Below are 21,796 nucleotides of genomic sequence, written 5' to 3' on the forward strand. Positions count from 1 at the left end.
ATTTGGTTAACACCTGCATAACACAGTTATCCAACACACAGCAATTCTCAGCCTTTGCTATTATGCCCTTCAATTCTGGGATCCAGCTATGTGATCTTGAGCACATTACTTATCTTCTCTTTGCCTTAGTTTTCTCATCTGTAAAATGGAATAATAATTCTTATGTCATAGGGTCGTTAGAAGACATCACCATACAACACCAAGTAGGGTGCCTGGTTCATAATTATCCTATGATCACTGTTACCTGACATCAGTACTATTTCTTCAAGTAAGAAGCTGAATGTGATAGCAGACATCCAGGCTCAGGCACCAGGAAATGCAGTGGGGTTGAGTATGTGTGAGGTTTTAATGTACACGTAGGAACATTTGGAGAAATGAAGGAAAAGGAAACCGTTCTAATACTTGGAAAGAAATGTGTATGTTCTCTTACAGTGGTGGAGTCTTGGTTCTTCGAGGCGACACCTAAGATGGCATATTGTTGTCATCACCTAAGATGACACGTGTTTAAAGGATAATAATTCATGTAAGAAAAACGGACATAAATTCCTGGGAGCAGAGATCTTCTGGCACTTCTTTGCATCCCCTTAGCCGCCCGCACAGTGCTAGCGGCCCCAAACATTTGCCGAACCCCGTCAAAACGTGGGTCTCGCGCCCTGAGTGTCCAGTAGAGGCCGCCCTGGGCCGGGACTCCCGGGACCCGAGCGCTGGGAGAGGAAAGGCCAGGGGTGGCCTTGTCATCGCCGAGGGGCCCGGGTGGGAGGGGTTTGGCGGCTGCCGGCGCGGCGGCGGAGGCGGCCCCGGGCTCGGGCGTCGGGGATGGAGCAGAAGCGCGCCGGGCGCCGGAGGACAAGCAGCTGACGGAGCCGCGCGGCGCTCGCCTCGCTTCCCCTCGCGCCACCCGAGCCGCCCGGGCCGCCCGCCTCCCATCGCAGCCAGCCGGGCAGAAGAGGAGCCACCCGCTCCCGGTGCGCTCGGTCAGTCCCGGCAAACTGTCCCAACGCCCGCGCCGGGCTCGGCACCAAGCACCAAGGTACCATGGTCTGCAAGACTCTCTTCGCTCTCTGCATCTTCACGGCAGGTATTTCGGGGCACCGTCCTGCCGGAGGGGCCGGGCGCTGTATGGGCCCTGCGGCCAGTGCTGGGGAAGGGGCTGAAGCGGGGAGGCCGGGAAGTAAGTCGCCGCGCAGGTGGTGGGAGTGGTGTGAGCCTCCGGGGTTGCGCAAAGGGATGTGCGCACTTGGATTTGGGGTGATGTGCGCCTTTGGAGATCATGGGCAGAGCCGGACCGAACGGATGACAGGGTTCTTCCTGCCGCAGCCCCCGTCCGCACAAACTCCGGGCTTTATGGAACAGGTGGCTGCGCGACACGTTCGAACCCCAGGTGGGCGACACTGACTGCGACTCGAGGCTTCTCGGGTCTTGGAGCACACCTCCCAGAGTTGGGTCTAAGCATCAGACTTCTTGACGAGGTTGGGCCCAGGGAGGGATGAGACAGAGAGAGGAGCAGAGGGGATCGCATCTGGGAAATCTTTAAGCGTGGCTGCGTGTTCCGCGGGGCTGATATGCGTTCCCAGAGACTTGGTGGTCTCTGTCTCTGGCGTCCCTGTCTAGTATGCTTGCCGATGATGCGGCCTTAACAGTCCCACTGAAGCTGCTCCGACTCTGTTCAAACTTGCGATCATCGCTGGGGGGTTGCAATTCTACCCTGTGGCCCAGAGGCTACGCAAAGTGCGTGCCCTGACAGGCACTGCTAACTTGGCTAAAGCTAGCATCCTCCAGGTTCCACCCACTCCCCTTACCTACTCATATTCCGGGGACGGCTTACCCACGCGCTCACCGCGGATGCCTGGACCACGGACCGCGGCGGCCTCTAGCAGGGGGCTGGGAAGAAAGCAGCCGGAGGACTGGGCTCTGCTTGCGGGGCGCCAGGAGAGATGCAGAGGAGCGCTTTGAGACTGGAGTTAAGGTGCTTAGTTTTTCAAAAAAAAAAAAAAAAATGCAGCCTAACAAGGGACAAGTGACTACAAATGAGGCACCGGTGTAAAAGCAGCCCGATTGCGCAGACACTGGCATGTTTAGATAAGAATGTTTCAAAGCCGCACGCAAGCCATGTAACTTATGCTTCTAGTCAATGTATGTATTTTTTTCCTTCTGATTTGCTTGGGTTCCTATAATTGTGGACACAAGTCGTTACTGATCCCTTGAAAAGAAACTAGAGGTTTCCCGGCAACTCACAAAGGATAATGTAGTTTCGAGGGAAAGTTTCCCAACTTGAGGCTATAGAGAGCCTTTTTCCTGTACTTGCTGAAGGCCAGAGAAATCTTCCTTTTTTCTTTGGTGTCTGCGCAGTTTGCAGGCGCGTCTGCAAACGGTTCCCAGAAAGGTCTTGTCTGTGATGGCTTTGGCTGAGCAGCCTTGGGCCAGGCTGGGAGCGCCTGGATCCAGGCAAGTGTGGTAGACCGGAGACCGAGGATTGCCCAGAGAGGTTTATGAAAAGACATGAAAGGTGCCTTACTTTCTCCTCCCTAAAAATCCTTTCATGAGGCTCAAGGCTCAGAAAAACCTTCAGTGAATGAGTCGAACTGGTAGGTAGATTTGTTGGCTAATTTTATTAAGTGGCTAATTTCATTTAGTTGGCTAATATTTATTTAATTATTTATAAAAATTTTTTAACAACTCTGGCAGTTGGCAAAACCAGGATTAACCCTACGAGGCAGTGTAATGTAGCATTTCCCCCCCTAAGGAATGCAAGATTTTTTTTTCTTCTTGGCCAGCTTTAGAGTTTAGCTCAGCTATTTCCGTGGCAGGAATCTTGATCTTGTTCGAGTCCAGAGTGAGGAGGCTGGGAGCTCCAGGAGCTACTGGCTGAACAGCCTCACTCTCATCTCTGCACATGTGTGTCAAGGTCAGAGCCAAGAATATCACAGCCTTCTAGTTCTGGGGCTTCCCTGACACCAGAAGACATATTTATGTTTCTGAGTACATCTTCCAAACAGAGAAGGAAGAAGCTTCATCCTTTTCTCTGAGTTTATGCCTCTGAAGGAATCTCTTTGGGGGTCAGTTTGATGTTAGAGGAATTTACACTAAGTTATCAGGAAAATAATATTAAAACAGACATAAATATATTAGGAGGTTCATTACATCCTAAAGTATGGTGTTTTCAGAAATAAAATATGACTTCTCTAGAAAAAATTGGTAAAGAAGAGAGGTGTGAGGGTTCTTGGAGTGAAAGTGACATGCGTGTTTCACTGGAACTCCTGAAACTCTCTTGGCAAAGTCTTTTTCTTTTTTACCTTTCCAGATTTAGAGGCTACAGGAAATTTTCTGTAAAACTCCTAAGGTGATACTTTCTTGAGCCAGGAATGGGGACTTTGCAGGGGACTTTTTATTTTTAGCTTAATAAATCTACTCAATACATATACATGGCATTTCCTTCAGCTTCTATAATAGACACTTGTACATATGTGTGCACTGTCAACAATACAGCAAAAGTAAATCTCTACACATCTTCACTTGTATTTGAAAAAGAAGGAAGAGAGCCACCTTGAATTGTCTTCAATTCTCTCAAAGTCTATTGTGGCAGAAAAGAAGAGTGGCAATTTTACAAACCATCCCCAAACACCTCAAAGGCCAGTCCTCTAGGCATACAGGAAGGGCTGCCTCTACATTAAAATACAAGCCGGAACCTCCAAGGTTTGGCAGCAGAACCAAGAAGGGAGGGAGGATGGCAGACAAATGAAAGTTTCCATCTTCATCCCACTCCCTCTCCTCTCTGGATTCGATTCCTTCATCCCCGCCACCATCATTGCTGCCCTCCAGTGCTCTGTGGCCCACTGTGTTTAAAAATTCCCTCAACTGAGATATCTGAGATATACTGGAACCTTCCAAAAGCCTTTTCCAAACATTCAAGGAGTTCAAAGGGGAAATAGCATAAGTAAGAGAGGCACAAACTCCTTGACTCGTTTTTTCCTGCCCTGATTCTGCCCTGTCTGCCCCTGGTCTCCCCACCCCCATACCCCAGGAGAGTGCTGCATTCCACCCCACAACCCAGGCTGACTTCTTGGCCGCTTGGTGATCAAGATCAGCAGAGCTGGATTCCAGTCTGCTACCCAGCTAGAGAGCCTATTTGTGTCCTGGGCCTGTCAGATAGCTCTTCTCCCAGGTGACTAACACCTAGAATGTCCTTATCCTGGAAGGAAGACCCCACCTACACATTTACAGCTATTAGTCCTAATATATGTCAGGGCCTTTTCATAAGCATACCAAGTCTTATCATAAATCTTATCATAAACATACTAAAAATAAACCCAAAGTGGACACACATTTACAGGAACAGCAAAGTTGTCTATGGTTGGCTGAGAGTGGAGGTAAAGGGTTGCTTGCATCCCTTTAGCCTGGTTACCTTCTGTTCCCCTGAAGTGTGTTCACAGAGTGACACCTCCTTTGGATGAAATCTGACCTGAGAAGGTGGAAACTCCCTATGGTTATCAGATACATTTACTGAGGCCGTGTTGCAAAGTGGTAAGCATGCAGATTCAGCAGCTAGATTGCCTCAGTACAAAGCTGTTTTACCACCTTCTAATTGTGTAATTTTTGGCACATGGTCTAGCCACTGTTGAGTTTTCTTATCTATGAAATTGGAGGAATAAAACTTCATAAGATTGTTGAAAGTGTTAAATGACTGAATATACCTTATGCCTAGATTATAATTATATGTTAATCCTCAATAAGGATTAGCGATTGTGGTTGCTATTATTCTCATTAATAAAGTTCACTATATTCGGCATCTATTAGGTCATCCTCTCCAAAAGCGAAGTTTATGTGTTTGTGCTTGGACTATATAAATCAAAGATCTCAACTAATACTCCAGCATGGTGCCAGCTGTTCTGGCAAACCCTCTTGTGCAAATTAAGAAAATATTCAGCTGAGCCTACTAAATGCCTAATTTGAAAAGGTTAATAATGTGCCAGCTCAGATTTAGCACAAAAGTCCAAAAAAAAATTGTTCAGTAACAAACAGCAGTAGAGTCTCAGCAAAGATGTTATTCCTTCCACAAATTCTTTTACAATCTGGTATGTTTCAAAAGCCCAACTCAGCTAAACCTTGAGGTCAGGTTCCCAGAGCCACACATTTTGGATAATTCTGATCGAATAACTTAGAAAAAGCCAGCTCATGGTGTATGAATGATCCAGACTGGTCTCTCCAGAATCCAAAACCATCCATAACGGCCAGATCTCTAATGTAACTTGACCATTTGGGCCTGGTCTAGTCATGCTTTAATTGTGCTTGTGTTTTTATAAGAAAAATAGTGGCCAAATATTTATAGTTGGAGCAGATTTTCTTAAATGATCATTTTCCCAGGGGTGGGTGTGGTGGGTACAGCATCCCCTGGAAACAATGAAGAGGAAGATTTTAAAAATATTTTCAAAAGGTATTGGCTATTTTAACATCCCAATGGAAGGAATCCTGCCACAACATTTACAGTAGTTTCCTTCCTTTTGGAAGCATCTATCACTGAAATCAGATGTGTTAGTTTAGGAATCAAATATAGTCGTTCCTTGGTATCCAGAACCTTCCCCCCATACCAAAATCCTCAGACGCTCAAGTCCCTTACATAAAATATCATCGTATCGGCATATAACCTATGCACATCCTCCTGTATACTTTAAGTCATCTCTAGGTTGCTTATACCTAAACCAATGCAAATGCCGTGACAAAAGTTGCTGGCACGGAGCAAATTCAAGTTTTGCTTTTCGGAAACTTCTTGATTTTTTTCTCCAATATTTTCGATACGATGTTGTTTGAATTCACAAATGCAGAACCCACAGATATGGAGGATTGACTGTATTTGCTTTGCTAACAAGATATTGGATGAAATAGTTGCCTGGAAAAATTAATGTTTCATTTAGAAGACAGCAGTGGTTCTGAAAAGAGGTGGGCAAATTAGTGAGTACCTGCCTCATGCAGTGATTGTTTTTTACGTGGCAATGCAGGGCTAATAGGTTATCATCCAGTTAATGAATGTGCAAGTGGGGTGACTATAAAATAAGACTGATTCGTGTATATGGTTCATGGCATTGCATTCTGTAGTCACAGCTTAAATTATTTAAGTGATGGGAATTGATGCAACATCAGATTTTCTGATGTGTAGATCTTTAAATATTCTTCATAATCCTTTACCCCAGTGTAACCCACTTCTTTAACCTGTTTTAATGTCATTTAGAACCCTTGAGACTTTTGCCATTTTGTAAGTAATAGAAACCATTACAACCAAATAGACAATTATGTAATTGTTTTCATCTGTGTTTTTCATTGGTACAAGGGGGTATAATGTTAAATGAAAATAAGCTATTTTAATTTTCCTTTGGCTAGTGTTACCAGATTTAGCAATTAAAAATACAGGCTGCCCAGTCCAATTTGAATTTCAAAATAAATAGTGAATTCTGAGTATAACCCACATAGTGCTTGGGACACACTTAAACTAAATAAGTCTTCATTGTTTATCTTGAATTCAAATGGAATTGGACATCCTGTATTTTCTCTAGCAGCCCTACCTTTGGCCTTTCATCTGTGGTTCATCCATGATGTGTGTTTGACATAGGATTGACTTTATTTTGAACCCTGCCTCACCCGGCTTCAGCCGCCCTGCACCATTTCATTCATCACAATCTGTTCACGGGAAGATGTGGAGAGCTCTGTCCCCAGCAGCAAATACAATGTTAGGATTCAGAGGCAGCTCTCCAATGAAACATTTCGAATTGGACTGCATATCTGTTCACTGCGCACTGCTCTTTGTGTCTGAACAAGTGGGATTTCTGTAGCCTCCCTGATGCTGCATTACTTTACCCTCTTGTGACCCTTCTTTAAAAAAAAAAAAAAAACAAAAACAAAAAACCAAAAAAACAACCCAGTATACTATATGAAATGGTAGCAATGTTCTTGCATAGGAGCTGGGACTCAAAGCCTTGCCAGCTGGATAGCTGGCAGCTGATTTAAAAAAGAAAGTTATAAGATAGCTTTGGATTTCAATGCTGTCTTCTGTGCCAGGATCTCAACACATCTCACAAATATTAATTATATAAGGTTTACATAATTCCTGCAGGATAGGTCTATTGGTATCACTTGAAAGCTGTGCTTCTACGAGCCTGAAGCAGCATCTTTGAATTTCAAGGCAGATTGGAAAAAAAATTCTTTAAGCAATTGGACTGTGGTGGAAATTTGCACCTTTATACCTAAGGCAAAATCTGTGAATAGGTAACTGTTAGGTGGGGAAAAAAATTGTGAAAAGTTTCCAGGTGTGATATTTAGAACACATGGCTCTTCAATACAAAATAAGATGAATGACAGAATACAACTTCGATGATAATATCTTTCACTTACAGTCCAAATTCTGGCACCTGATTTTCTTTTCCATCAAGTAGGAAAGGACACAGGAACTTTAGTGCCGGATTGCACATGAATAGTGTTGAAGGAGTGAAAGTTTTGTTTGTTTGATGTTTTGGGTTTTTGGCCATAGTTTTAAAGCTATCATTCAGGGTCCAAATTTCTAGTTGCTGAAAATCATGAGTCATCTTTGAGTCTCTTTTCCTCTCAACACCCCTCCTCCAATCCTTCAAGAAAATATGTTCGCCTGACTTTCAAAATGTATACGGAAGTCAGACACTTTTTGCCACCTCCATCACTGTCACTGAGGTGGGAGCCACCATTCTCTTCCTCCTGGAGTACTCCAGGGGCCTCCTCTCAGGTCTACCAGCTTTTAGCCTTTCCCACCTAAGATCTGGTCTCTACAGAGCAGCAGTCGGTCCAGTGGAAATGCATCAGATGAAGCCACTGCTCTGTTCACAGCTCTGCAATGGCTTCCTGTTGCACTCTGAGTAGAATCCCAGCCCAGGCCTTAAAGTGACCATCAAGACCTGCATGAGCTGTTCCGCCTTCATCCTTGGACCTGGGCTTCCACCTCTCCTCCGCTTGCCCTGCACCAGCCACACTGGTTTCCTTATCACGTGCCATGGCTCGGTCCTGTTTCTGGAACACACCTTCTCTGAAATCCAAGTGGTTAATTCCCTCACCTCCCTAAAACCTTTGCTCAGATATCGTCTTCTCATTGAGGCTGACCTTGACCAACATTTTTAAATTGCTGTCTGTTCCATCTGCCAACACCATAGTCCCAAGGGCCCCTTGTCTGCCTCTTGCCTCTGCTTTTTCTTTAATGTGTACCTCCTCTATCCCTTACCTCCTCCACCTTCAGATTTTGTCTCTTTTGTTTTCTCTGGTGCCCCCAGTGCTAAATGACAGTTAGGGGGTACTCAAAATATATTTGTTGAACTGAATGATTAAAATACATTTTTTGAGAACTGGCAAAATAAAGACAATTTAAATTTTGCCTTGGAGCCCCCCAAAATGAGACATTGGCAAACTTGCTTATTATCAATTGCTTGTGTCTAGTGTTTCCAAATAGCTTTTTCTTTAAAAACAAAACAAAAAAAAATGAGTCAGGCTTTTCGTTTTCATTGAAGTTTACAAAAGCTAAACTTTAAAATCAGCTCTTTTTTTATTTTAGCTATGCTCATACAAAACACTTCTTTTTAAAATGTAAGCACTTTTTTTGGCCATGGGTATCACTTTAAAATGGCTAAAACTTTTAAAACTCTCTGGCCAGTTAAGAAAATATCACCTTTGAGCTCAGCTGGAGAAGATAAAGATACTTTTACTCTTTGACCACTTTTGAGAATTTTCTGAATAACTAAAAATAGCCTGATGATGAAAAGTGGTTTGAATCTAAAGGAAGCACAACTGACAATTTCACAGTAATGTTTGAGACTGAGTGTGCTGAGTGTGGAGGGTGTAAGTTAGTCACAAATAAGCTAGAACAGACTGGGAGTGCTCGTGGCCTTACAGACTCTGCGTTCTGCCTTCATCGGTGACTCTGAAATATGAATTGTGTTTTAGTTCAAGCAATAGATAGAAGTGAAGTCCTCACGAAAATCAAACCTGTCTCCTGTGAGCACTTGTTCCCCACCTTGCAGGGCTGGCACTCCTTGACGTGGCTGGTGTTAAAGTCACCCAGGTCGATATACCCTCTAGCATCATCATCCAACAAGACTTATGGTACTTTTTGACTTAAATAAAAACATCTACTTATTTAGTAATGGCCAAAAAGAACAGGAGCTTAAAAAAAGAACAACATACTGGTCTTGAAGAGTAAGGAATAGTAGCAAAATTTAAGATTATGTCAACTTGTGGCCAATAGGCACATGAAAAGATGCTCAATGTCACTAATTATCAGAGAAATGCAAATCAAAATTACAGTGAAGTATCACATCACACCAGTCAGAATGGCCATTATTAAAAAGTCACAATTGGAATGCTGGAGAGGGTGTGGAGAAAAGGAAACCCTCCTACACTGTTCATGGGAATGTAATTCAATGCACCATTATGGAAAACAGTATGGAGATTCCTTAAAAAAAACTAAAAATAAACATACTAATATGATCCAGCAATCCCACTCTTGGGCATATATCTGGAGGAAATTCTACTTTAGAAAGATACAAGTACCCCCTCAATGTTCACTGCAGCACACTATTTACAATAGCCAAGACATAGAAGCAACCTAAATGTACATCAACAGATGACTAGATAAAGAAGTTGTGGTATACGTATACAATGGAGTACTACTCAGCCATAAAAAAGAATGAAATAATGCCATTTGCAGCAATAGAGATGGACCTGGAGGTTATCACCCCTTATCATAGGGATCATCGTAAGTGAACTAAGTTAGACAGGGAAAGACAAATATCATACGATATTGCTTATATGTGGAATCCTAAAAAAAGAAAAGACACAGATGAACTTATTTACAAAACAGAAACAGACTCACAGACATAGAAAACAAAACTTATGATTACCAGGGAGAAAGGGAGCAGGGATAAATTAGGAGTTCGGGATTGGCAGATATTAACTACTATCTATAAAATAGATAAACGACAAGGTCCTACTGTACAGCACAGGGAACTATAATCAATATCTTGTAACAACCTATAATGATAAGAATATATGTATGTATAACTGGGTCACTGTGTTGTACACAAGAAACTAACACAACATTGTAAATCAACTATATTTCATTTATAAAAAAAGATTATATCCACTTAAAGAGCAACCTACAAACAAACCAAAGAAGGGAAAAGATCACTTTGTATTAAAAACATGTTCCTTGCTTGTTCTGTGGGGTCACTTATCTGTTCTTGAGGTGGGAAGGGGCTCTGCCATCTTGAGGGACAGCAGCAGGGACTGTGCACAGAGAGAGGGTGCAAGGAGAGAAGCCTGCCCTCCCCTCATGCTGGAGGACCGACGACGGGGAACTGCGTCTGGGTTTGTGGGAGTGACACAGGAGGGCAGGCGACCACACCCCACCTCTCCTCCACCAGAGAGCCCATGTTCCCCAAGTAAAGCCATTTGCAGCAACATGGATGAACCTGGAGAATGTCCTTCTAAGTAAAATAAGCCAGAAAGAGAAAGAAAAATACCATATGATATCACTTATATGTTGAATATAAAGAAAAAGTTTTTTTAAAGACAAACGAACTTATTTATAAAACAGAAACAGACTCACAGACATAGAAAACAAATTTATGGTTACCAGTGGGGGAAGGGGGGTGAGATGGGATAAATTGGGAGTTCGAGATTTGCAGGTACTAATATATATAAAATAGATCAACAACAAGTTCATACTGTATAGCACAGGGAACCATATTCAATATCTTGTCGTAACCTATGGTGAAGAAAAATATGAGAATTAATGTATGTGTGTTACTTTGTGACTGAAACAATGTGCTGTACACCAGAAATCGACACAACATTGTAAACTGACTGTACTTCCATATAAATATATTTAAAAAATAAAGATAGAGTAATTAAAAAAAAAAAAAAAAAACAGGGCCCCAGTTCTCACTGGAAAGAAAAGGAACACACTTTGACAAGAGAAGGCTGGTGACAGCCAAGTGTGGCTGCTGAAGGAGGGAAAAATTACCACACCACTGAGAACAGAGTTTCTGTCTGGAGAGTAATCAGAAAGAGGGGATATGTGCTTTTTGAGATTCCAAAGTTTACAGCCAAGTTAAGGACTTTTTAAAACATGAATGCACTCTAAACAACGTAAATGTCTAACTATAAAGTGCTGGTCAGACCATAATAAACACTTCCATGTTTATTCAACTGGGCAATATTCAGTAATTGCTTAAAAGAATGAGGTGACTCTTACGTACTGTCACGTAGAAATGGTGACAATATATTGAATTAATATCTTGTAACTTTATATTTCACAGTATATTGAAAAAGCAAGCCAAGGAATAAAATGTACCTTGTAATAAAATATTTAAAACGTTCTGTGTGTGCCCGTGGGAAAAAGAGTTTAGAAGGATACAGTGGTTATTTCTGGCAAGTGAGTTTTGGGTCAGTTTCACTTTTTGTGCTCTTTTGTTTGTGGTTTGTGTTGTCTTCACAATTTAAAAAGTGAAGATATTATCAATATTTTAATCCCTCTTTATCAATCATTAATGTGGCTAGATGACTTTTTCTATCCTCAAAATCTTGATTCAAAAATCCTTCTGATGGAGCCCCCAAAAATAATCTTACAAAAGCAAATAATTTCAGAAAGGTTTACAGGATATTCCTGACTTAATGGGCAGGGAGGGCTCTGGGAAGGAATTGACTTAAAGTAATATTGTATTTTCTAAAGACAGAGTGCTGCATAAATCATTGATCAAGACAACTGTCTTGGAAAGTATTTTAAGAGGCTCTGAGCTAACTGATTAGCATTTAAGGTACTTTGTTATTTTTTAATATTTTCAGCGTTTGTCACTTATGGGAGCAATTTTAAGTGAAAACATTACTCTAAGCTTTTCTTCAGTGAAATCTGTCAACTTAGGTATCCAATAGGAAAAAGAGCTGTCAGAAGGCTATATGATGTGTTTTTCTTTTGGCAACATTAAATTTGTATATCATCTTTTCAATAAAATATTCAATAAAATGTGGTTTAGGTAAATGCTAGAGGATCCATTACTAATACTCATGGCATTATCAGAGAACAGAGCAAGTGTGAATTCAGAGAGGGCTGGAGCAGACAGGGCTGGAGGAGGGTTTGGTGTGATCTGGGCCAACCCCTTCATATTATAGAAAAGTCTGTCGGGCAGCAGGGAAATTCACGTTGTTAATTTTTAGCCGTCCTAGGTATCACACTTTATATTATGTTCATGTCATTTGCAGCGTCATCTAATCCTCCCGACCACCCTGTGAGAGAAGCAGGCTATTCCTATTTTGTAGCTGAGGTTACGGGTTCTCAGAAGTTAAGCAATGAGATGCAGATCACACAGTTGGTAAGTGACAGAGCTAGGCTTTGAGCCCAGGTCTGTCATCTTCTACCTACCTTGGCCCCTCAGGCCTTGAACTGCCAAATCAGTTGCCAAATCCTCTTGTGTAAATTTACTCTGTAGAATCTCTCCCAACTCTGATCCTCTTCCCCTTCCCCACAGCTACAGTCTTGGGTGAGAACCTCATGATCTCAGCCTAGACAGTTACAGAAACTCCTCTGTGGTCATTGTCAACCTTTCTCTTCTCATGGTCTCTTGCCACTCTTTTGGGACTCATTCAGGCCAAATTGTCTTTTCACGTCCAAGGTAGGAAAAGCAGACCCAGATCTGCCTAAGAGTCATCCAGGTGTTAAGACTGTGGTTACTAAATTCCATTTCCAATGCAATGGATGAAGCCGCCTGGAGAAATGGCTAATTCCAGGTCTGGGTTAGGAAATGTATAAGATAAGCCTGGAAGATCCTGTACTGGATAGCAAGGATGCTGACAAAGACTACCAGGCTCCTGTCAGAAGCACTCAAAATCATTTAGTGAGGCTCCCATTGGCCTAAGATAGAACAGTTTGAACATAAGGACAAATGCCATGGACTGAATCACGTTGTTTAAGCTCATGAGTTCATAATGATATCAAACACAAAACAATGATAACCTGAAACTTCATTTATCTTCATTGGAGAATGCTGATAAACTAACATGTTATTTTGAAAAGAAATAGATCAAAGAATTATTTTGATTTATTGATTGATCTTTTGCATTTATTTTATGAGGTGTACCCAAATATTAGATGATGACCAAATATTAGATGATGAGGTAACTGTCTCCATACAAGCATTCCAGCTAATAAATGAAGATGGCTTGGTAGAAGGAGATTATCACCACATCACCATGTGCCAGCATGTAGAAGAGCATGGAGCCTGAGCCTCAAGGGGGTGGCCCATAGGAGAGATACGTGATGATAATGGAAAGTGGAGGCTGGGACACCCCCTGAGGAAGAGTTGCACAGTCAGAGGCATCATGAGTATGCTGAACACCAAAAGACCCCAGGGGGAGCACAGAAAAGAGAGGCCATCCAGTTAGCCTGCTTCACATGATCACCCACCAGCAAGTGACATTTGGAAAGGCAGGCACTGTAACTTATTTCCAGATAAACTTGCTCTCTTTGGGCAGCCACCCTTGCCTGTATGTCTTTATGAACTAAAAGTTCACTCTAGATAAATGAATCCAGTGAAGATTGTCTTTAAAGCATCCAGAGGGAGCAGAATTTAAAATGAAGTGTGCCTTCCTGGGCAGAAAGGGAAACCTCCAATCTTCTAGGTCACCCAGCAGCAGCGGAGGTTGCCAGTTAAGTGTCTGTCCCCCAACATTCCTCCCCCCAAACCGCTTTGAACTGCCTGCTCCCTTGAATGATGCCAACCTGTCTAGCTTGGGATAAATATAGAGTAGTTATTATCTTGGTTTCCTAGGGTGGCTAAAACAAATTACCACCAACTTGGATGGCTTAAAACAACAGGACTGTATTCTCTCACTGTTTGGAAGCTAGAAGTTTGAAATCAAGGTGGCAGCAGGGCCGTGTTCCCTTCAGAGCCTCCAGGGGAGGATCCTTCCTGGCATTTACCAGCTTCTGGTGTTCCTTGGCCTGCGAGAGTATTAATTCTGATCTCTGCCTCTGTCTTCACGTGGCCCTCTTCCCTCTGAGTGCGTCTGGGTTCTGATTCCCTTCCTGTCAGGCCATCAGTCATCCAGCCTTACTGGATTAGAGCCCACCCTAGCCCAGTGTGCCCTCCTCTTAACTTGCTTACATCTGCCAAGATCAGGTTTCCAAGTAAGGCCACATTCGCAGGCACTCCACTGTTCTAGAGTGGTGTTAGGGCTTCGACCTATCTTTTTGGGGGGGCACAATTAAACTCATATCAGCTATATTATTTTCGCATCTAAGCCACATTCATGAAAGACCCGCCTCCGCTGATAAAAGAAGCCGTTAGTAACATAATCAATTACACATTACTTTTATCCAAGATGGCAGCTGCTGTCACCTCTCAAGTAGTTTTTTTACCTACTTGTTTACTTATTTCTTTTTTGCTCTTGAAAGTAGAGGGTTGGTTGAGACTATTTAAATCAGGTATTTCTCAACCAGCGTGCTGTGGGCATTTGGAGGGGGCCTAACATGTGGACAGCATCCCTAGGCTCTGACCACTAAAGAGCAGTAGTGCCTTACAGGCAATGTGACAAGCAAGATAAAAGAAAAACAGACAGAAAAAAAAAAAAAAAAGAGGAAAGGAAGGAGGGAAGAAATGCCTTCACACATTTCTAAACTTACCAGACTCATTGAAAACCAACCACCTAAATTAATGAGATTTTTAATGGCCCTCCTTAGAGCCCCAAACAGAATGGGTTTTACTAAGCAATAGAAGTTCTGCTCACTTAGAACTTACTCAGCCAGTCTGCTAACTGCGAGGCCTCTGGGTGCTTCTGGAGCATTCTGATTTGGACGTGGCTAATAGCAGGTGTACTGTTTGGGAGGCACATGACAAATGTTAAGGGCACTGTTTCACTTCTTCTCTGCCATGGTGAATACTATATTGTTTGCATCATTGTGCCTGAGCCAGAGTCAGGAAGAGAAAAGAAAAAGCAGAAAGTCGCAGGAGATGAAAATAGCTTCTGCTATTTTGGGATGTAGCTCCTTGCTCTAGGTACGATACCTTTCCTCCAGGTGCAGAGAGGGTATGATCTGCCCCCTAAAAGGTCTCTTCCTCAGTTCTAAGGTCTGCATCATTGATGTGGGCCACAGAGGGCCACAGAAATCTTTCATGGAAAAAATATGAATTGTGACATTCTAGAACAGTGGATTTCTGTCTGCCTGCATGAAAAGTGTGTGTGTGTGCGTGTGCGTGTGTGTGATGTGTGTATATGTATGTTTGTGGGTAGGATGTGTGTTCTTCTCGTTTCTTACTTGCTTCCTTCTTAACTAAAATATTTAGAAGAATTTTTAAAGGTGAAGACCAAGTAGCATAAAAAGAATGTCTTTTTCTGGGAAAATTAATATTCAGTGGATTCATACATTTTCTGTAATGTCTAACATTCAACACTTCCTCCCCATAAAAAAGCAGGTTATTCTACACATTCAACAGACATTAACATATATACAACATGTCCTCTGATTAGTAACTAGGGTGCTAATAAGGTAGAACATGGACATTTATTTGGTTCTATATCTGCCTGTTAAGTGTTCTCTGGAATCATAGCTTTCCTTGTAAATCAGAGTGAAAAATCAACATTTGAAATTCTTCACTTTGGAAAAAATATAATTTCATTTAACAGGAGATTTAATTAGTTAGATAGGTTTGATTATATAAGCAAGTGAAATATTCTAAGAAAAGTAAGAGGTCTACTGTCTAAAGCCTTTATTGATTTGGGTTATTCTTAAAGGAATAAAAAAAAATGTTTAAAGCCCCGACACTATAAACAAAACTCCTTGATGAGAGTTGAGTTCATGCTGAGATAAAAAGTTACAAAGCAAGAGAACAGCCTCATTATATTTTTTAAGTCCCAGGGAGAGCCATTGTTTTGCCAAAGCAATGTGGTGAGACAGCCTGGGACCCAAAATCAGTGCCCAGGAGACGAGGAGTAAAGAGCTTTAGAAGCTTTGAATTTTTTCTTTAAAACAATTAAGATTAAAGGAGTTAATCAGGAAATCTGAGGTTACATAAGGGGTGAGCAGGTCAGCCAGCTCATGTATCTGGTTAGAGACACACGCTTGGGATAACCAAACTTTTCCACGGCAGATTGTACTTTATGATAATTCTTCCAGAATGAAAGAAATGACAAGAGACATTAAAGTTTGAAAAGTGATCCCCACCGCCACTGACATCTGAGAACATCCTGGCCTCTCCAGAGACATCTGACAGGGGAAAGCAAATGAATCAGCTGGAGCTCAAACCCCGAAGGGCCTTGACAAGAGGAAGAAGGAAAGTGGGGCACGTCTGGTAAACAGCGTGTCTCCCTTGGCAAGTCAAGCTGGTGGATCAGGAGGCTACCAACTCTACTGTAGTTGATCTGGCCACTTCGAAACCTCCTCTCCAAAGGTGGCTTGGCTTCTGCTTGAGACTACATGGCACTTGAGACAGAAACTAGGAGTAGATCTGAAATACATCCTCTGAAGCTTTAACATATTACCCACAATAAATTCTCCTTGAAATTAGTGGGAAGAGATCATCCACCATTTGAGTGAGAACCATCCAGGAAAAACCCACAGCCTTCTGAGATGGTGTGCAAAGGGACAGGAGCTCCAGGGAAAAGACTCAATTTTTCTTTGACGTAATCAGGATTAGGTTTCTAGGAGGGCACACACAACTTGTATTAGAGAGACAGGTTTATTGACATGGGCTGCTTGCTACTTCGTCAAGTCTCCATGAGCCAAAGTGACAGCATTTATCTTCTGCAGAGCTGTGCCAAACTGTATTCTGGTAAAGCCTGACAGACAGGAGCAGCTGGGAAAAGAAAAGGCACCTATGTTCTTTGCTGAGCAACGACTGCCAGATTTTTAACAACCCAAATTTGACCTTGTTTGACTCATAACATCCAACAAAAAAAAATGCTGCTGTGTTGAAATTACGCAGTGACCGATACGTTGACCACACCTTGCTGTAAGCTCGATAGTTGTACCTGCTCATTTTCGTTTCACTTGTGATGCTGATGGCCTTTTCCAGCATTGTGTTCAGAAAACACAATCAACCCTGCTGCACCTGCAGAAGAGCAATTTCTGCTGGATGTGATGCCAGTGAATGAAAACCAGAAACCAAATCCCATCTGCCATGGGAAGGCTGGCCCTCATTACCCAGACGCCTAAATGTGTGAATTATGTTGTTTACACATTTTCTCAGTTTTATTTTTATAAAAATGCACTTTTCTTAGCATCAGATTTAAGCAACACCTGACTTCTAGTTTTGATGAGGAGTCTGGCAGAATATGGGCCATTAACTCAAAACTGTGTGAATTCAGGACACCTGATTAACAGTTAGGGGTCAAAATTTATCTAAGAATTTAGGTTTAAGCCCAAGTAGGTAAAGTATCCTTCTATAAGCATTAGCAATTTGGCTTTAAGTGGGACATTGGGTTAATTCAATCTGTACTTTCTTGGTCCATGGCATCGTTTTCAAGGTATAAATTCAATTTATGGTATGGAAAATGGATGAGGTATGCATAAGCTGGTCTTTAACAGGGATGATGAATAAAATATTCTGGTAAATGAAATAGTCCAAATAACTGAGCTTTCTCTATATTCTAACATGGCATGTTGATTTTTAAATTGGAAACAAAAAACAACATATTTAAAACCATGTCTAACATACGTGCTGTGGTCCCGGGTAACCTCCATGCCTACACTTGTCATCTGTTAAATAAGAGGATTAAATGAGATGAGTTTTACTATCTGCCCTTTATAATCTGAAAAGAGATTCTTAACCCAAGATCTACCCAACTTAGATGATCCATCACTCAGGGCCAGAAAGTCCAGGAAACATCGCAGCCAACGCGGATGATGTGCTTTTTTTTCCCTTGAGAGAAAAACCATAGATTGTATCTAGTTCTTGAACTCTGGGTTTTAATAAGTTTAAGAACATCAAACATTCACTTACTGATTGATTTGATCCTTAAATGACTTGCTCTTTCCTTGAAATTCATAAAGCTCCTAGAGGTAGCCTGGTGCTTCAGGGAGTCCTTACTCTACAGCAGTGCTAGCTTAAGTTACTTGGGCTGTGGCTTCCAATGTGCAGGCTGCTCTTACATGCACTCATTGTGTGCGAGCTTGGGTCATTCACAAAGAAAGACAGTGACCTTTCAAGTTACAGATAAGGGAATGGCAGGGCAGGGTGTCAGGGAGCAGCAGAAGGGCTCAGAGTTGTGTCGCTAAGGTCACTGAGAGCCCTGGGAGTCAGCCATGGGTGTTTTGACTTCCTGGGCTGGTGTTTTTATCCATCACAGTCTGTTATGTAGAATGCCATAAAAGCAAGTTTAATACACACAGCTCAGTAGTCTGGAAGCCACTTACGTTAGCTTTCAAACTCTAGGACCCAAAAAAACTGATCCAAAATTAATTAGACTAGTGGCAAGTATGCATGTCGATTTAAAAACGGAAAATACTGCCCTGAGCAGACAGTTCTTCAGGCTCCTGCTCCTTAAATTCTAATAAAAACATTCAAATAGCACCTTGTGGTCACTACAGAGCTTGCAGGTGCAAAATGAGACTCAGTCCTCACAAGCTCTTGGCAGCCAGCCAGGACCCCCATTCTACAGACAAGAAAAATCAAGACTCATAGAAGTGAGGTTACACGTCCAAAGCCACAGAGAAAGGTACTGAGCCAAACTCAGTGCCAATCTCACAGCTCCCGCTTTGCGCCAGTTCGTTGTAGCACAGCTGTCTCTACAGTATTCTTAGGGCATTGGGGGTGGGGAAGGGGTGCACAGGCTGGGAAATATGTTGTCAGATGAGACTGTTTTCAGAGACTCATGCAGTGGAGAAGGAGCTGTATGCAAAATAAATTCCAAGGTAAGAGAAATAGTGCATTCCCTGGATTATGAATTTGAAGACTTTTTTTCTAAAACTTCAGAATCTTTCTCCTTACCAAGCCAAGGACAAATATATCTCTGACCAGCAAGAAAACTACGAAGACTGAGATCTTCCCCAGTTCTAAATGCAGCCTACACTTTTCCACAAGAACTTTTTTTTTTGTGGACTTGCTCTTTTTTTTTTTCTTTCAAGAAGTGTACAAAGCCTACTTCAAAGCAGGGAGACTACGAAAGAGATTTAGGACAAGGAAAGCTAAAAAGGCTATTATTTCTCCCTGTGTCTTACGGGCATTTTGCAAATTCCATAGGCACTGAAACCCAGTAATTATTCTATTGTCTTTTGCCAACTCTAAACCTCTTTCCTAAGTAGTTCTATGACATTAAGTGGCTGGAAAAGATATTTTTGTGATCAGGCTGTGCTGAAGGCACCTTATAATGCACTGGGAGATGCATGATTGATTTGTTTTGATTTTGACTTCTAAAAGATTTACATCTGGGCATAGATATATAAAACAACAGAGAGTGTTTTGCCCAGTACAAAGGTAAGAACGACTCAGATTCAGCTAGTTTGAGTCTATCACCACAGAGGTGGAGGAGCAGCTCAGACAAGTTTTCATTACTGATCTGCAGAGAACTTGGTTTGGGGCCCATGATCCTGCTTTTGAATTCCAACTCTGACATTTAGCAGACAAGCTGAGGGGAAGGGAAACTAACATTAAACCTAGTAAGATGTGGCCATCGTGTTTAGGTGCGTTGCAGGCATTTTCTTATCTGGCTCAAAAACAGCCCTGGAAGGTTGGTGCTGTTGGGCTCCGTTTCTGAATGAGGACACGGAGGCTTGAAGTGGTCCAACAATTCCTCCAAAGCCGCAGAGCTTCTGGCTCCCATATCACTCCGCCATTGAATCCACGCTCTCTGTTTATTCATCACATCTCTTCTGGGCTTCCATGCCTCCGTCTGTAAGATGCGATCATTAAACATATCTTTGGGGGTTGTTGGATTATAAGAGATTTGTTTACCCAGGACAATCCTGACACATGAGAAGTCTTCAATAAACAGTATCTCTCTTCCTAACCTTTGTTCTAATAATATTTCTGACTTTGTTTGTAAGGTTGATTGATTAGGACTTTTTGTTGTTTGGATTTTTTTTTCTTTTTCTTTTTTGTTTTTTGGGTTTTTTTTTTTTTTTAGATTCGAACCTACCTCAGCCCTTTTTAAAATGTGGGAGGAAAAAAGGATGACTCTAAATAGTGATGCCTGTATGACTTTAAAGGACAGGGAAGGGAGGAATGACTTTATTCTCCCATGTCTGTCTGGAGTAAGGGTGGCAGGCAGTCGAGGGATTCTGCTCTGCTCCCAGGGAGAATGTGTAGGGTGACCATGTGTCTTTTTAACTGTGCACGAAGGTCCTTGTGAATAACTTTTACATCACTTTATAAAGCTGCTGCAGTCCTTTTGCTTTGGGGAGGGGATAAAACAAGACAACAGCCAAGCTGCACCCTGCTGGCCTGTAGTATTTCTGAATGGCCTCTGTCACCATAGGCAGGTGGCCCAGAGCACTGCCCAGGCCTGGCGCAGGGTAGAAAATGTGGACAGAACTTCACCAGAATTGGTAGGAAGTCATAGTATTTCCTCGCCTGTAAAAGACAGCCTGCTTGCAGAGAGACTTGGAAAGAATAACTTGTCTGCAAAATGATTATGTATGTATGTATTTAACTGTTCTCCCTGCCTGAAGACCCTGGAGCCCTCTGCTTGCAGATAATGAATGCATCTAAACCGCAAGTTCCAGGGAAAATGGAAAGCATCTCAATAGGATGGAGTGGAAGGAAAAGGTGGTGACTCAGTCTTAAAAAGATATTTTAACATTTTCATTTAGCAAACATTGACTCAGCACCTTGTTTAAACTGGGGGTACTGGGCACACTCTTCATCTTGAATGCACTAACCTTCTGGCGGGAGACCAGACTCGCAAAAGAGACTACAATGCAGCCTGGTGAACTCCATGCTCGAGATGTAAATGTAGTGTAGTGGAAACCCCAAGCAGAAAGGGCAACTATTTTGCCTGATGAAGAAGTAATATTTGAGTTTTTTTTTTTAAATAAATAGGAAGTTGCCGAATAAAGGAAAGGAGGTAAGGGAGGGCATCTTAGACAAAGCATATGCAAAGGCTCAGTGTAATAGCCTAATTGCTACAATTCCAGCAATAGTAGAACTCAATAAATGTCAGTTCCTAATAACTGCATTCGTGGTAGCAATAGTTAATTTTACAATCAAATCAATAACTGAAAACATGAATAGTGTTTGTATTAGACTTCTCAAGTAACTTTTATAAAGAAAAACATGGCTATTCAGTAAGACTTTCTGTGATGACGGAAACGTTCTCTTTCTGCACCAGCCAGTTTACTGCATTTGGCTGTTGAACATTTAAAACATGACCAGTGCAACTGAAAAACTGTAATTTTCATTGTATTTAATTTTATCAAATCTAAATGGCTACACATGACTAGAGGCTATAATATTAGACAATGGAGGTCTAGAGTTATGGAATCATAAAATGTTTAACGTACAAGAGACCTTAGAGATTTATATAAACTTTCCTCACTCTTCCCCGCCGCCATACTCCCACCATTTTACAAATGTGGAGGCTCAGAGAGGGAAATTGACTTTCCCAGGGTCACACAGATAGTTAACAATATACTTAATACCAGAACGCAGAGGATCTGGTCTTCTGGCCCAGGCTCTTATTATCCTAAAGTTTGGTTGGATTATCCTTTCTACTTTAGAAAGTTCCAGTTGCCCAAGTATCGTGGTCTCTGTCGGCCATCTCTCTATTCCCCACCAGACACATTTCTACTCCTTTTTTTTGA

At 42.1% G+C, this 21,796-nt stretch overlaps 1 protein-coding gene across 1 annotated transcript in view; it reads left to right on the forward strand.

Moving 5' to 3' along the window:
- Positions 1-828: 828 nt before the first annotated feature.
- The window catches only part of PARM1 (prostate androgen-regulated mucin-like protein 1), a 99,872-nt gene continuing 78,904 nt past the window's right edge, over positions 829-21,796 (forward strand). Inside the window, exon 1 of the mRNA XM_031470711.2 lies at positions 829-1,078. Within this exon, the coding sequence (XP_031326571.1) occupies positions 1,036-1,078 (43 nt within the window). The 5' untranslated portion in view covers positions 829-1,035. The remainder of the gene's footprint in view (positions 1,079-21,796) is intronic.

Source organism: Camelus dromedarius, chromosome 1, assembly GCF_036321535.1.
Source record: "Camelus dromedarius isolate mCamDro1 chromosome 1, mCamDro1.pat, whole genome shotgun sequence".
Taxonomy (NCBI): Eukaryota; Metazoa; Chordata; class Mammalia; order Artiodactyla; family Camelidae; genus Camelus; species Camelus dromedarius.